This window comes from Centruroides sculpturatus, unplaced genomic scaffold (genome assembly GCF_000671375.1).
Source record: "Centruroides sculpturatus isolate CEXI.00-Female unplaced genomic scaffold, Cexi_2.0 scaffold383, whole genome shotgun sequence".
NCBI classification, from domain to species: Eukaryota; Metazoa; Arthropoda; class Arachnida; order Scorpiones; family Buthidae; genus Centruroides; species Centruroides sculpturatus.
Genome location: NW_019384849.1, coordinates 527,898 through 542,228, shown reverse-complemented (window position 1 = coordinate 542,228; position 14,331 = coordinate 527,898). Strand labels below are relative to the sequence as shown.

The following is a 14,331-nucleotide window of genomic DNA, read 5'->3' as shown; positions in this document are numbered from 1 at the left end:
TTGGAAAAAGAACGAATTTATTTTTACCAAAAAAAAAAAAAAAGATTAAATCTAACTTTTACGAAATTTCGATATTTTAAAAATTTAATTTTCAGATTTTCTAAAATAATTTTTAATAAATATTTTAAAACTAAAACCGATTTTCAGAAATTGTTTAATGAATATTTAATTAACGGCGATATTTTAAATATTTGTTTATTTTTATTAAATTTGTCGCTAACAGATGGCGACAGCGTGACAAATGTAGCGATGCAGAATCCGGTGGCCAATGTCGATCCACCGTGTTGACCAACGTCACTTTGTAAAGCGATATGCAGCAAATACCGCAACATTCTTATACATTATAGCGATTTAACACAAACGTCTTTAGTTTATTAATTATTATAAATTAAAAATTCACGTTCTTCTCGCCAGGAAACACACAAAACTTCGTTCTTTCCCGTCGGAAAAATAATAATAATAAATGCGCCCGTTTTGCTTCATTTAAAAGAATTGTTTTAAAAATAATGTATCTGAAGAATTTGAGGGAATTTTTATATAAAAATTTAGGAAATTTTCCCGTAAATTTTTATATAAATTATGAATCTTATTGCTTAAATTTTAATACGTTAAATATTTAAATAATTCTCCGAATTTTACGTATAAAAATTGAAATTCCAACTCGATATTTTTATAAATATATTTTTAAAACAATTTAGATTACTTTTAATGGGGGAGCTTTAAAAAACACGATTCCCCCGAGCGGGGAAACTATTATTTTGAGGATGATTTTACAAATTATGAATGAAATTTGTATGGCGAGGCGATACTTAACGGTTGGAGGCACGTATCGTCTCGGCCGGCACACCCCAAACGTGCAATGGTATCGCCGCAATCACGTGATTGCGGCTAGAGAGGAAGGAGATGAACACACGCAGACATCCCCATCATTCCCGAACGGAGTTGCCCTTCCCCGTTCTAAACGTCATCCCCCGTTCGTGAAAGACGAGGAGGAGGAGGTGGACTCGCATCCGACCGGAATCGTTTGCGAAACCCTTCATTACGTATTTCCTCTTTGGTTCAAAATGGACGCTAACCAACGGTAAGTGCAACGGTTTGTTTAACGTTCGAACGCATCAACAGGTGTTTCCCGAATGCCATTACACGGCAGTATGGCGAACTTACGCCGCTTCCTTTTCTACTTAAAAATTCTATTTATAACAGCGTAAATACTAAGATTTTTTTCGGTTCTCTTCTTTCATCCGTGAAGCGCATTTTTTCATGGCGATTCTGAAAGAAAAAATTAATTTATTTTTTTGAAATTCGAGAAAAATGTTGAATTAATTATTCGTGCTGCCTTCTTTTAGTTAATTATGTAGTTTTTTTTATATATATACGAGTGATAAGTAAGTCGATTAAAGAAGCCTTTCGTGAATGTTGTTGAAACCATTCTAGTAAGAGTTCTGTTGAATGAGAGTAAATATTCAGAGTAAAAGGCAGGAAAAATATTGATGATGGACGAATGATTCGTTCTGTAAATGCTTGAATTTTCGGCGTTATTATTAGGATTAAATTGTCCAGTTTTTCTAACTTTGGAGGGAAGTTCGGTCCAATGAGTTGCTCCCTCTCTTTATTTTTATTCAATTTTCATCGCTCCAATGGAAAATGTACTTTGTAATTACGAAAATTGACGACTTTTTTTCTGTTTAAAATGATTTTAATTAGATGTCATTTTGGTCCGCGTCGGTGTAAAGTGGCGAAACTATTTCTTCCTTGGAAGAGGCCGAATCGAGAGAATTTTGAACTTATCTCCACCTCAAGACAGCGTGAGAAGATTGATCTCTTTGAGGAATAACCAATATATTGGAAGGAAGTAGATGTCATTCGCTACCTTAGCCCGGGTTCCTTTCAAATTCGTGAAAGGTCTTTCGACAAAACATTCCATTAGCGCATTAATCGGATGCGAACCCCCCCACGAAGTTTGATATCCGTCCAATGGGTTGCTTCGTTGAACGGCAGGTGGCAAACAAATCGCTCTTCTCTCGATCGATGCCATTCTAATCTTGTCAGTTATCGATCCTATCGGTTCCGCCTTTTCTCTATTCTTCTCTTCACCCAAACCAAATCCAGAAATATTTGTACAAGATAAACGTTACTCCCTTTCTTCCATTTTACTTATCTCGCTAGATTGATGGAGTTCTGCGACTTTTTATTAAGTCTACAGCTATTTTAACGTTATTAATAGTCTCAAAGTTTGCGTTTTTTTAAATTTTTATTCCCTAAAAACTGTGTTCAATTCGCAGCATCTTAAAGTATAAGCTTACACTTAACTGGGCAAGTTTTCTCTCTTGTTTTCCTCCATAGAAATTAGTGTATTTTACAAAATATTCTACTTTTGAAAAGTTTAAACACGTTTAATCGATTATTTTAAAGCATTTTTCGACTCGAGTGAAGCCGAATTTTTGAAGTTCCTGTGATGAAAGTGTGCTCTAGTGAAGTTCTGATCGCGATTCATTGCTTAAATTTTCCGTCATTTTAAAATGTTTGGACGCATTTTATAGTAGTAATTAATTAATAATAACTCAGATGACATTCTTACAGTTTAGTTTATATACAGTTTTCTCTAATTCTTAAGATTTCGTGCGAAAAAAACATCATTCTTTTAGATTGTTGCTGTGAAAAAAAATGTTGTTTTCCGTCGTAATCCCTGAATATTAACTTCCCAGCAGAACAAACTTGTCATACACAAAAGACTCTTTCGCAGGGATTATTAAAAAGTAATGCACTTTACTTCCGTTCGTTGGGTTAACCGTGCGTGCCAGTTATTTATTGGCTTTTTTTATTATTCAATTATAACCCATTTTCGGGAATAGTAGGGTTTTTTCCCCTCCCCTCCTTCCCTTTGTCGAGAACACGTCCGATCAGGGACCCGAAATTGAACGACTCCCGAAAGATGATGTCACGTATCTAATTGGTCGTTTTTCGCACCAGATTTGGCCACTGAGGGCGTGATAGTGGATGTATAGTAAAGGGAAATTTTCTCGTTTCCTTGGTAACCGTCTACAGAATGTAGTCTTGTAATTAATGGCATGTACTCATTATAAGAATTGTGTATCACAAGTAAGAATCGTTACAATTAAATATTTAAGTATTTTACGCAAGAGCAACAATTGAATTATTGTTATAGACAGACAGGCGGCCCTCATTCTACGTATATCTTCTTTTTTACTAGTATTTATTTAAGAGTCGAAAATAAACAAACCCAAAAAAAACCTCTCATAAAGTACTGATATAAACCAATGCAATATCTTATTATTGATTTTTTTCTCCCTCCCAAATCCTATTCAATTACATAGATTAAATGGACAATTGATTGCTGAAAATATGAACGTAGATTCCTCTTGAATTTCTCCATTACTTTTATAAAAATTTATAGGAATTTATATTGAATTTTTTTCATAATTGATCGAACTACTACATCAACTCTCGAATGAAGATGAACTTTACATTTTTAATGATGAATTTTAATGATGTATAACTAAATTTTTCCTTTCTCCGGTCTATATATATTGTTTTCAACACTATAGTTTCTTTGAATCTAAGTAATGATGTCCTCCCAAAATTTGACTGTATTCTCATTAATATCTCTAAGCCGAGTTGAAGGGAAAGATTCAGTTCAAATTTATTTCTGGCAACTGACTCACCATTAGGGGCTCTGCGAAGGGATCTGTGTCGATATTTTGTTTGATGGAGCCTGGATATAGATGTCTATACAATTGTGTCTAAGTACAGATAATTTTATGTTATATTTTCTAAGATATTTCTTAAGAAATCCTTACTGTGAACACTCGACTTTTACGTTTTTATGGGGGTCACATTGTCTCGTATTCACTTTTTAAACGGCTTTGTTTGCATTGTTATTTGGACGAATTTCTCTTTATTAAATCTTTTTAAAAGCAATAATAAAGATTTGGATCGGTTTTAAAAAATTTTGGAAGGTAAAGATCTGATTTTTTAGGCTGGCTTCCTTCCAAAATGTAATGTTCAGTTATCTTTGTATTCATCCAAAAGAAAAAAGAAATTCCAATTGATTTTAAGTTAATGTATACGCTTTGTAGTATTTATAAACTTAACTTTATGTAGCTTAAAATTTGCATATAAATTTTGTGCTTTGGACGTCACAAACACTAAAATTGATGATTAAAAATAAAAAATTGGCTCACTAACATCTCCCTTTATCCTTGCGATTTGATTCTATCCTCTTCTTTTTTTATTCGCATTCCTTTTCGTTTTTTATATAATTTGGAAACAATATTTAAAGCGTATTATTGGATGAGCGGATTTTATGACCAGAGAGAGGGGAGAGCCTTCATCCCTGACTTTACTAAGCTCGGCGGTTGTCATAGTGACGCACGACTTTGCAGATAGCATCTTCCTGTATCCTAGCAACGTTTTCATTGTCAACACTTGTGCGTAATATCGACAAGTGGAAAGCTAGATTATCGTAGGAAACATAAAATTAATACAGAAATACAATCCTACATTTAGATAGCGGTTTTTTGTAATGAAGTTTCCACATCATCCTTGTGACTCAAAGTATTGTATTGTAAGTTTTATCATTGATCTCCCTCATCCTTGAAGTATAAATAACAATAGAAACGGCAATATTGATTAATCTGTATATAAAAGAAACAAAGAAATAGCTTTTTTTTCGTCAAAATAAATGATAAAATATTTTTGGAATCGGTACAATTCCTAAATTTTTTTTTCTTGTTTCCGTTGGATGACAGCATCTTTCTGGATAATAATATCGTTGAAACTGATATATATCTGCGTGTTTACTAAAAATGACAGGCTATTCTCTGGTCTAGTATATTATTTTTAGTTTTTATCGATAGTTTTATGAGTGTTTTTGATAACATGAATTGTTAAATGTGCGTGTCCTATCAGATAAATGATCATCTCTATCCGATAAAGTGATGTTAAAGAATGTCAGATGTATCATTCGACTTCAAATTAGGATCCATAAATCTAATTTAGGATCCAATCAGAAAGTAGTTTCCTGATTCTGATTGAATTTAGAATTGGATTTGATTCGATCAGAGTGCCTGCTTTCTGGATTTTTTCAAATTAGGATCCATAATCAGAAAACAGAATTCTTACTATCGACCTTTGCTGTTTGAAAGCTACTTTCTGAGCGTTATAACCATCTTTTGGGCCACCCCGTATCTATAAAAATCTATAATTTTTATAAGTATAAACTGATGCTAAATTGACATTATAGTATATAATGTTATATCTCGGCTTTTTGGACACTGAATTTAGTATATGTGCACAAGCGCAGTCGTTTTACTGTTAAACAAGCATGTATTGAAACTATATAACTTTTCTCTATTAAATAGAGACTATTAATTATAAATTCATACCAAGTCCAACCTTAACGCCATTCTGTTCTACAGTAAAATTACTATCTGGTTGTGTGTTAGCGAGTAAGGTTTATATAAATGTCACGGCCGAATTCATCTACAATTGTATTACAAAGTTCACAATTGGACGAAGCCATAATTTCGTTCCACTCGACCGATTATCATTTAAGTGTGTAATGCAGAAATCTATTTTTAGATTTCTCTTTAAAGTGATACAACTTTATCTCTTTTTTATGTATGATCGAAGATTCAATAGAACGCCTTCGTTTGTTATATAAGATTTTACAGGAATAAAATGTGTATAAATTCCATCAATTCGTTCTATTTTTATCCCTTTTTAAAATTATTCTATTAATAGAATATTTCATTAATTCCGTGAATATTTGATTCTAAAATTTGTTTTTTTTCTTAACAATTCATAGTTTGCATTATTTTTTTTTCTCTCAAAATATTTTTTAATTTACTTTTTGAGGACAAAATTTAAAAGAAACTTTATTGATTTTACTTTATAATAAATTTATTAATAAATTAAATTAACTTGAATAAGAATTTCCGTTTTTTCGAGTTTTGAATATTTAAAAACTTTCCACCCAATCGCTTCAGTTATAAATGATTACGTATGCAAACACGTAACAATTAGAAATGTAAGGTTTTTAACCAATAAACTTTACGAATAGATTTGAAAATTTAAATTTAAACTGGAAGAAACTTTTTAATGCCACATTTCGAAAAATTTATTGACTTTTTTTGTACTAAAATTTCGTGCTTTCGTAAAAGTTTTAGGTCTTAGAACTTTTCATTTTTACATTATTTTTCCTAATCCGTTTGCAAAATATAACATTAAAGTGAAGAAAAAAAAAAAAAGATATAAATTTACTCATCCATCACGTCAAAGTCCATCAGTTATTTTATAGAATTTAGTGTGCCACTCAGTTTGTCGCTGGAGGAATGGTGGTGGATGCACCATTAGAGCATCCGACTTCGTTTGTCATTGCTGCACTTATTCCTGTCTTTAGATTCATTTGTCAAACAGCACGCGGGATCTTGTCCCCGTTTATTTTTGGACCGTCCTTTTTGACTGGGGTCACTCGCACTTTTCTTTCGACTGCGTAAATTTCCTGGTATGGCATCGAAAATAATTATATTACTCTTTGAAAATCGACTAAAAATCGCTGTTTTGCGCCAATTAAATCTCGAATTATCGAAGCAAATTCAACATTTAACTGAAATAGCTGAAATCCTCATTCTGTTTCGCTCGTGTTTTTCACGTTTTTGTGCGTATTCTCTTCTAAGTTCATTATTTTATTGTTAAATGAGAAGAAATTTCTGCACTTTAAACAGTTACTTTGAAATTTCTATGTTTCTACGTGTACCCTTTACGTGTTTGTTTCCTACTTAATAGTGTTTCTAGTATCATTAAACACATTATTTACTAGTTGAACCTCGAATTACTGAAGCGTGCCATAAATTTATTCTTCATTTATTCAGTTTTATACTTTTGAAATTTGAACATTTCTAAGGTTTGTGGTGCCATCTGGCATGATAATTCTTAACTAATTTAATTTTTGTAATTAACCTAAATTGACTCTTTATATAAATAAATATAGCATTAGTTTGGATTAATTTAAAACATTTAATTATTATTTATTGCCTCAATTAATATATTATATTTCTTTTTAATTTCCAGAAATGTTTCCGTTTCGACTCAGTCGATGCCCTTGGCACTTCATTCCCCGTCAGAAGGCGATCGATTGGTTAGGTGAGTCGGTGACGTCATTTTCAAAATAACCAATAATTAGTCGTGAATTAATAATCTTTTCTCGTTAATTCTGGGTGAAAAAACCGCGGGAGTCGGCTCAAACGAAGCATTAACGATTCTAAATAGGATTCTCGTTCGAAATTAATGAAAATTTATGGCCTTTGTCTTCAATCTTCGCTGAATTCGAATATTCTCTTAAGTAACTTGTTTCCGTTTTGTCTCACCAGATGCCACTACCGACGAATCATAAAATTCATTTTTATTAATTAACGACCTCGACTCGATAGCGCCCGAGTCAGCGCGATGAACGTTAATTATTTAATTTTACAAGGTTAAAGTATATTTATACGTGCGTTATTGACTATATTTGATTAAATGGACGGCATAAATTCTTTCCATCATTAACATTTAAAGTGTTTAGGGTAGTTATTTTCGTTTAATTCTGTATAATCCATTGAGGGGTGCTTTTTTACTCTCTGCAGAATCAGTAGAATAATAATTCACCCTTTGAGTGTATAAAGAAGCGTTTTCTACCCTTTAGAATTCACAGAAGGGAATTTTCTTCCACCTTTTCAACCTTTACACGCACCGAAGAATATAACGTTATCTACGGAGATCGCGACCTACCAGTTGGGATTGTGATATTAAAAGTACCGAATTTCAGCGTATACATAAACGCTATTGCTTAATAATTGCTCGTATATTTTCTCGCTTAATAACCGCACGTTACTGCGTTGATAAAGATTTATTATATTAAGTTTTTTAATGTTAAAAAAAAAATGTCGTTGTAGCTATACATTTACACGTATTTACAGTTATAGAGATGTAAGTTGACATTTATGTGAGTCTCGCTCGTTTTTTATAAGTAATAAAATAAAAATAAAAAAAATTCTTCCTAGTAGAGTACATAAAAGCGCTGACCCAATACAATCTTAGCCGTGTGTAGTGGAGGCTTGACCTAATTTTCGTGTCGTCCACCTCGTCGAGAGAAAAAGACACGGAAATTGAATTAATATCCTACCACATTTTATAAATTGAATGGCGAAATGTTTGTAATTCCTGTTTTCGTCAGCCCATGCCTCTGTTTCCTCCGTTTTTCCCCCCGGACGCCTCCGTTTTTTCCTCTGTCGCCTCTGTCTTTTTTCCTCCCGAGGTGTGCCTCTCTTCCTTCTGTTTTCCTCCGCCGATCTTCGGTATTTGCCGTTTTCAATAGAGAAAAATATGTTTTGAAATATCCGGGAGTGTTTTATAGTCGAGTCGTGTTGAAGGATACGGAAAAAAGTTAAGTTTGTCAGAAAGAATAATTACCCACATCTGTCACGGTAGAAGTCATTTACTCGAACTTGAAATGCCCAGTTAGGTTGTCTGTCAATTAAACGTCAGAGACAGAGTCTCGCGATATTAACAGTCTCCTTCTCTCTCTCTCTCTTTGCTGACGTTCTTTTTTTTTTCCTGTCTTCGAATTTGGTCTCTATTAATGAAGATGTTATTTTAGTAAATAGCGAAATGCGCCGAATGCCTCGAGGCGTAGGATGGTACCTTAGGTGACAGTGAATAACGATGTTCTCACCGACAACAATCGACTTATCAGTCACGCTAGGGAGAGAGATGATCGTCTTGCCTGATTAAGCTTACCTCCCCGAAGAATGATGGGTAACATGTGACATCCAACAACGAGTGAGGATGACGTGTAAGAATGAATGCCTCTCGCATCCCGTTTTGCAGTCAAATAACGCTTACCTGAAGGGGGGTGTTTGTGCGCGCATTCGGAGCATTATATAATAGTTACCAGTTTATACTAAGCTTTTAGATTTTATATTTAAGAGCGTGCTGCGGATTTTGACCCTTAGTATTATTAGGATTACATTTAAATCCTGTAACGTATTGTGTATCCTTATATTCTTCTGCCTTGGTTTTAACTCTTAATCCGATTATTTCTCTATAAAAACAAAAGAATTATTTCGTTTATAGATGACTCGACTGAGAATGGTATTTGGTAACATTGAAATTTCAAAAAAAAAAAATCCTGTATAGCTGGTATCCTCGGTGCACAGTGGATTTACAATGGAGGTGCGTTGAACTATTGATACATCCGAAAGTGATCTATGGACGTTTTCTCTCCTTCTGGCGGTCCAAACCGGAACCGACTGACTACTTGATATGTTAGCTGCGATATGAATGCTGTGGGTGTAGTCTTGTGACGTCACGGACGTTTATAGAAGCGTTTACGGTTGCACGTGACGTCTTTCATTCTCCCTTTTGAAATGCAGTAAAACTCGCTTTAGAATTTAGTTTAATTCAGTTTTTATCATTCAAAAAATGTTTTTTTTTTCTTTTTTGAATTTATTTGGCCAATTAACCCGACTGTGCCATTACGATGTTAGCATTATATATTGTGAAGCAATGTATTTAAATGCTTGTTAAGAAAGTTTAACAGCCTTCTTTGTGACGTTTGGGTGTGGAAGTTAAATATCAGTAAGACACCGTAGACCTTTAAACTCATTAATCTATTTTTTTTTATGTATTCTACTCGTGAGAATGAGTTTTCGCGTTGAGAGTAAAGAGGACAACGGAAGCACTGAATAGAATATTTCTCTTTTGTTCGAATGCTGTGTTGATGTTCTTACTTTAGGTCTTTAGTTCCGGATTTGTGAATAATTAAGACATTCGTCTTGCCTAAATTTTCCTAAAGTTTTTTTTTTTATTTTGCTTATTATAAGAATCTATTTTGCAGTTTAAAAAGCTCTGATTGTATGTTTCTAATAGGTGCTAAGACTTTGAGCTGTCCAATCATAAATGTGGTGTCTATCCCCCTCTGAAATCCATAAAGGTATATGAATAAAACAAATTAAATAACTGATAAAATGCCTGTTTTCAAGAAGTTCAAGTAAATTCATATGATTATTTTTTTTAACCTACATAAATTTTGGATTCCCGGCCAGAATATTCTTCTGAACACCCTTGTTTGGCTCGTGTGCAGCACACATTCCATTAGGAAAACTTCATTTTGTTGTAAAGACAGCGTGAGAATCAAATTAATGTCTTTTTATTAAATTATCGCGCGTTATCTAAATTGCCAGTCATATTTTGTTGCGAACATTTTTGAAATTCGATTATCCAGTTTGAAAACTATTAATAATTACGTGTGACGATGATGATTGTGGTGTTTCTCGAAGCAGTCGTTCCAGTCGAATGACTACTTATTACTCTGTAGGTCAGCATGTTGATAACATCTGTTTTCTGAACGCTATAACCCATCCCTAGTGACTCGTTTCAATCGACAGATATTATCAGATTTTATACTGTTTCTACAACAACTTTTTCTTATATATTTTTTTTATAAGAGATTATTAATCAGATAAACAGGGAGTAAAATGTTATCGGGTCAACTCTGTTGCGAGATGTGTGTGAAATTTGTGGATATATTTTATTAACATTTTATGTATTTTGTTATTTTAAAAAAGCATCAAATTCAAGATGAAATAGAAAACACAACACGTGCACCCATGCGCTACGCCACACTAATCACAACTGGCACTCAACACGAGGGGAGACAACACGCAAACAATAATGGAGCGCGCGCGCGCGTAACACAGCACGCAAACAATTTTTACTATAAATACAAAACACAGTAACACAATAAATAATGTTTCGATATTTACAATGCGCTACGTAATCTAAAAAGACAATAACTATTGTAATAAAGAACACTGTTCATACGTCACACAAATGAACACAACTAGTTGGCAGTGTTCAACGTTCATCTGAAGTTTTTGTAGTAGTCATGCCCATTAAAATCCCCAAACTTATACGAAACAACGAAAAAACCATTCTGAAAGTGTTATTTACATGGTTACATTGTTCTGATAGGTTTATAATTTATATTATTCCATCCCAGATGACGTGTGTCTCATCAGTATTGTTCCTCAGCTGTTCTGTGCCCAAGGCTATTTTAAGAATTTGTTGAGACCTCGCTCAATTTCTTTGTTTTTTTATACGAATACAGTTACAAAACAATATTAGTAATAAGCTGTGAGATGAGGCCCCACGGCCGGGTAATCCAATGCGTTAATTCAGCCCCTTTTGGGCCCAGCAATATTGTCTAGAGAAAGTTTACGAACAGATTTAAGCTAATAAAAAAATCTCTTATTTTAACCTGGAAAGGAATAGTGCATGACGATGTTATCTACTTTTATATATAGGATCCATTGTTCGTAATAATAGAGATAATTTATATATATGGATATCGAAGATATATATTTTTTTATTCGGGTATTTTTATGAACTGGGCCATAGTTAATAGTCCATTTTTCAAACCTCCATTATTAAAATCACCTTTATCTACATCCTGATGGAGAGAGAGAAGGAAAAAAGGCATCTCCCTTTACTGTTTGATCGATAGGAAACTATTGTTTGAACAGTTAACGATTGGATATAATTGCAATGTTTTTTTAAATTTTTCTTTATTAATTGGAACATTTTTCTTATCTCAGATAAAAGTGAAAAGTGTTACTTGTAACTAGAGAATCGTTAATTAAGTCATTATTGAATACAATGCTTATAAGTGGGTCAGGAAAGATTCCTCTTTTTTCGCGAGGAGTTGCTCCTTCTTTTTAAATTTCCTTCTTAAATTATTGAAAAATTGATAGGAAATTTCATTGGTTAATCGCATAATTGGTAAATTTATCTGTTGTTTCTAGGAATACACTAAACTGTAGTTTTCACTAAATGAAAATAGCACGAAACACATTTGGCTGATCATAAACAGATGTGGTGTTGAATGAAGCATAACCTTGACTCTTTTATGGCGGATTTATTGCCGAGGGTGGGTTTTCGAGACGCTTTAGCATCATTTATTTCTTTTCAGGTTTAAATTCAATCATTACTAAGGGCTGTTTTTACTACGGGGTTAGAGGTCGGGAACACTAGACGATGCCGGGAAACGTTTAATTCCCCAACAAAGGACTTTCCTCGTCTCGTCTCTTATTAATGGTTTCGTTATATACTGAGCGAGGTACATTTCTTGGTTTACTAATTGCAAAGTTACAATAGAGAACAGGAAGAGGGTCGTTAGCGATTCGTTTCGGGGATCGATGGCGTTTTTCAAAATGGCTGGCACGCGCGTCTCTTGATTCGGGCGACAGATGGCGCGGTGGCATTGTCGTTTTCGCTTCTCGGTTCAACGACCCTGGCATCACTTCTGGCTCGTTAACGAGATCTTTTGCGTTTCACCAGCCATCTGCCGAACTATCCGATGCTTAAATTGAACAAGAAGGCTTTTCAGGACGGTTTGGCGCCGTCGTTCTCCCTTTCATAACTAATAATCTAAGTAATAGAAGACAATAAAGGGACAAAGTGGGGTGTCCTTAATGCGTTTTCTCCGTGCCTACGTGTTTTGGTAAGCTTCGTAGGAGGAATCTTCTTCAAACACTCACGTTCGAGGAACACAGTTTTTCCCCCATCACCTCGAATCGGACTTTTGGAGAACTTTTTTTTTCTGCCCCTCTTCTTTTTCTGGAGACAACGATTGATTGCCAAATGATAAATGGATTTACAATTATATTTATCTTTCCTAGTTAAACAAACTTGATTTATTCCATTCTGCTTTACAAACTGGGCAGATGGGTTTTCTCTTCCATTAGTCAGCTGTCTTTGTCCCATGTGCTTGGCCCGTGTTATGAAGAAGAAAAAACAAGGTTCATTCGTTATAGTAAATTTTCTTTAGAGATTAATGGATCTGTTAAAGAAGTTTTGTTTAAACGTGGTCTAAACTCGCACACATTAGCTAAGATTTATCGTTAGAACTTCTTCCACTCGGAAAAGCATTTCTATAACTTGGTTTTTGCGTAAGTTGTGCGTAATTACACCACGTTTGTGTGTGAGGAACAAACAATCGAGAGTGGCTCTGCATTGGTAACTCTTTTTTAATCATCATCTGTGAATTTCATTGCAAATAATAAGAAAAGTGGGGGAAAAAAGTCGGCAGAGGGGTCACGCACCGGGTATATTTCCCCCTTTTATCATTTAAATGAAAGTAATTATAATCAGTGGAGTGTCTTCACGCAACGCACCGTAGGCGTTCCTCCGTATTATGAAGTCGGTTACCACCCGTGTGTTTTTTAGTTCCGTACTTGGACGAAAGAGGCGCCAGCGTCGGACGTAACTCCCGTCGTATTTTTATGAAGTAGCAGACGACGATAGAGTCGGACGGATGATCGACGACGCCCGATGTAACGCGTAAACGTGTGATCGAGCGAGAGAGAGGATATAAGTGTAATCCATGTCTTACTCTACGCGATTTGTGTGGGAATGCGTCGTTAATTTCAACACCTGTCGTATGACATGTTCGGTTTGGAGAAGGAAGCCGTGGTGTATCAAGAGGCCGTGTGTGTTACGACCAGGGCGGAAATATGGTCGCACCCACCGCGAAACTATCTTCAACCCTTCACGCCTTACGGAAAATATTATTACTTGAGAGTTACCACAAGTAATAGTTACAGGTGAGTTAATACCGTGTATGGCGTGCGTTTTTATACGCAGAAAATTCTCTTAAAATTGAATTAATATATTGTTACGTCGAGCTATTTACTCCATTGTTTATCGAAACAAATGTGTTTCTAACTTGTATATAATAAACGTTGTATTCAATAGTCGACTGCGTATCTGAAACAATGGAAAATAAATCCTGTCGCTCGTGGAATTTCCTTTCGCAGGAATTCAATATATATTTTTTTCTTTTATTTTTAATGAAGTCAATCGTTAATTGGAGTGCTTTCATTAGCTTTTACTTGTCGAAGAACACAAGAAATCGTGTCGATATTCCTCCAAAAATACCTTTCACTGTTGTTTCAAATACCGAAAATACTCTTGGAAATTATATTCCGTAAATAATTAAATTTGTTTCGAAAATTACAATTTTTATGCCATTTCAGAATGATATTTCGAAAAATTATTTTGCAATTATTATTATTATTTTTTTTTGTGTAAATTGCCGTTATAATTATCTTATTGTTGTTTTTAATGAGGAAATTTTGCCTATTTTTAACGTTGGAAAATTTTTAGGAGGAACGCGAATGTGTATTCCTGTTCGTTTTAAACAGGATTAAAAAAAATTGATTAGGTAGAATATAATTAAATTTTCTAATCATCGATAGCATCGTTTTAATG

General features: G+C 34.1%; 1 protein-coding gene across 3 annotated transcripts in view; it reads left to right on the top strand.

Annotated features, from left to right (window-relative positions):
- The window catches only part of LOC111630435 (IQ motif and SEC7 domain-containing protein 1-like), a 130,312-nt gene that overhangs the window by 25,269 nt on the left and 90,712 nt on the right, over positions 1–14,331 (top strand). Inside the window, exons 1-2 of one of the 3 annotated variants that reach the window (XM_023374530.1) lie at positions 766–1,081; positions 7,093–7,164. In XM_023374530.1, coding sequence (XP_023230298.1) covers positions 780–1,081; positions 7,093–7,164 — 374 coding nt within the window. In that variant the 5' untranslated portion in view covers positions 766–779. Of the gene's footprint in view, positions 1–765; positions 1,082–7,092; positions 7,165–11,752; positions 13,665–14,331 lie in introns of those variants that run through there. The other 2 variants (XM_023374531.1, XM_023374532.1) reach the window with 2 other exon arrangements.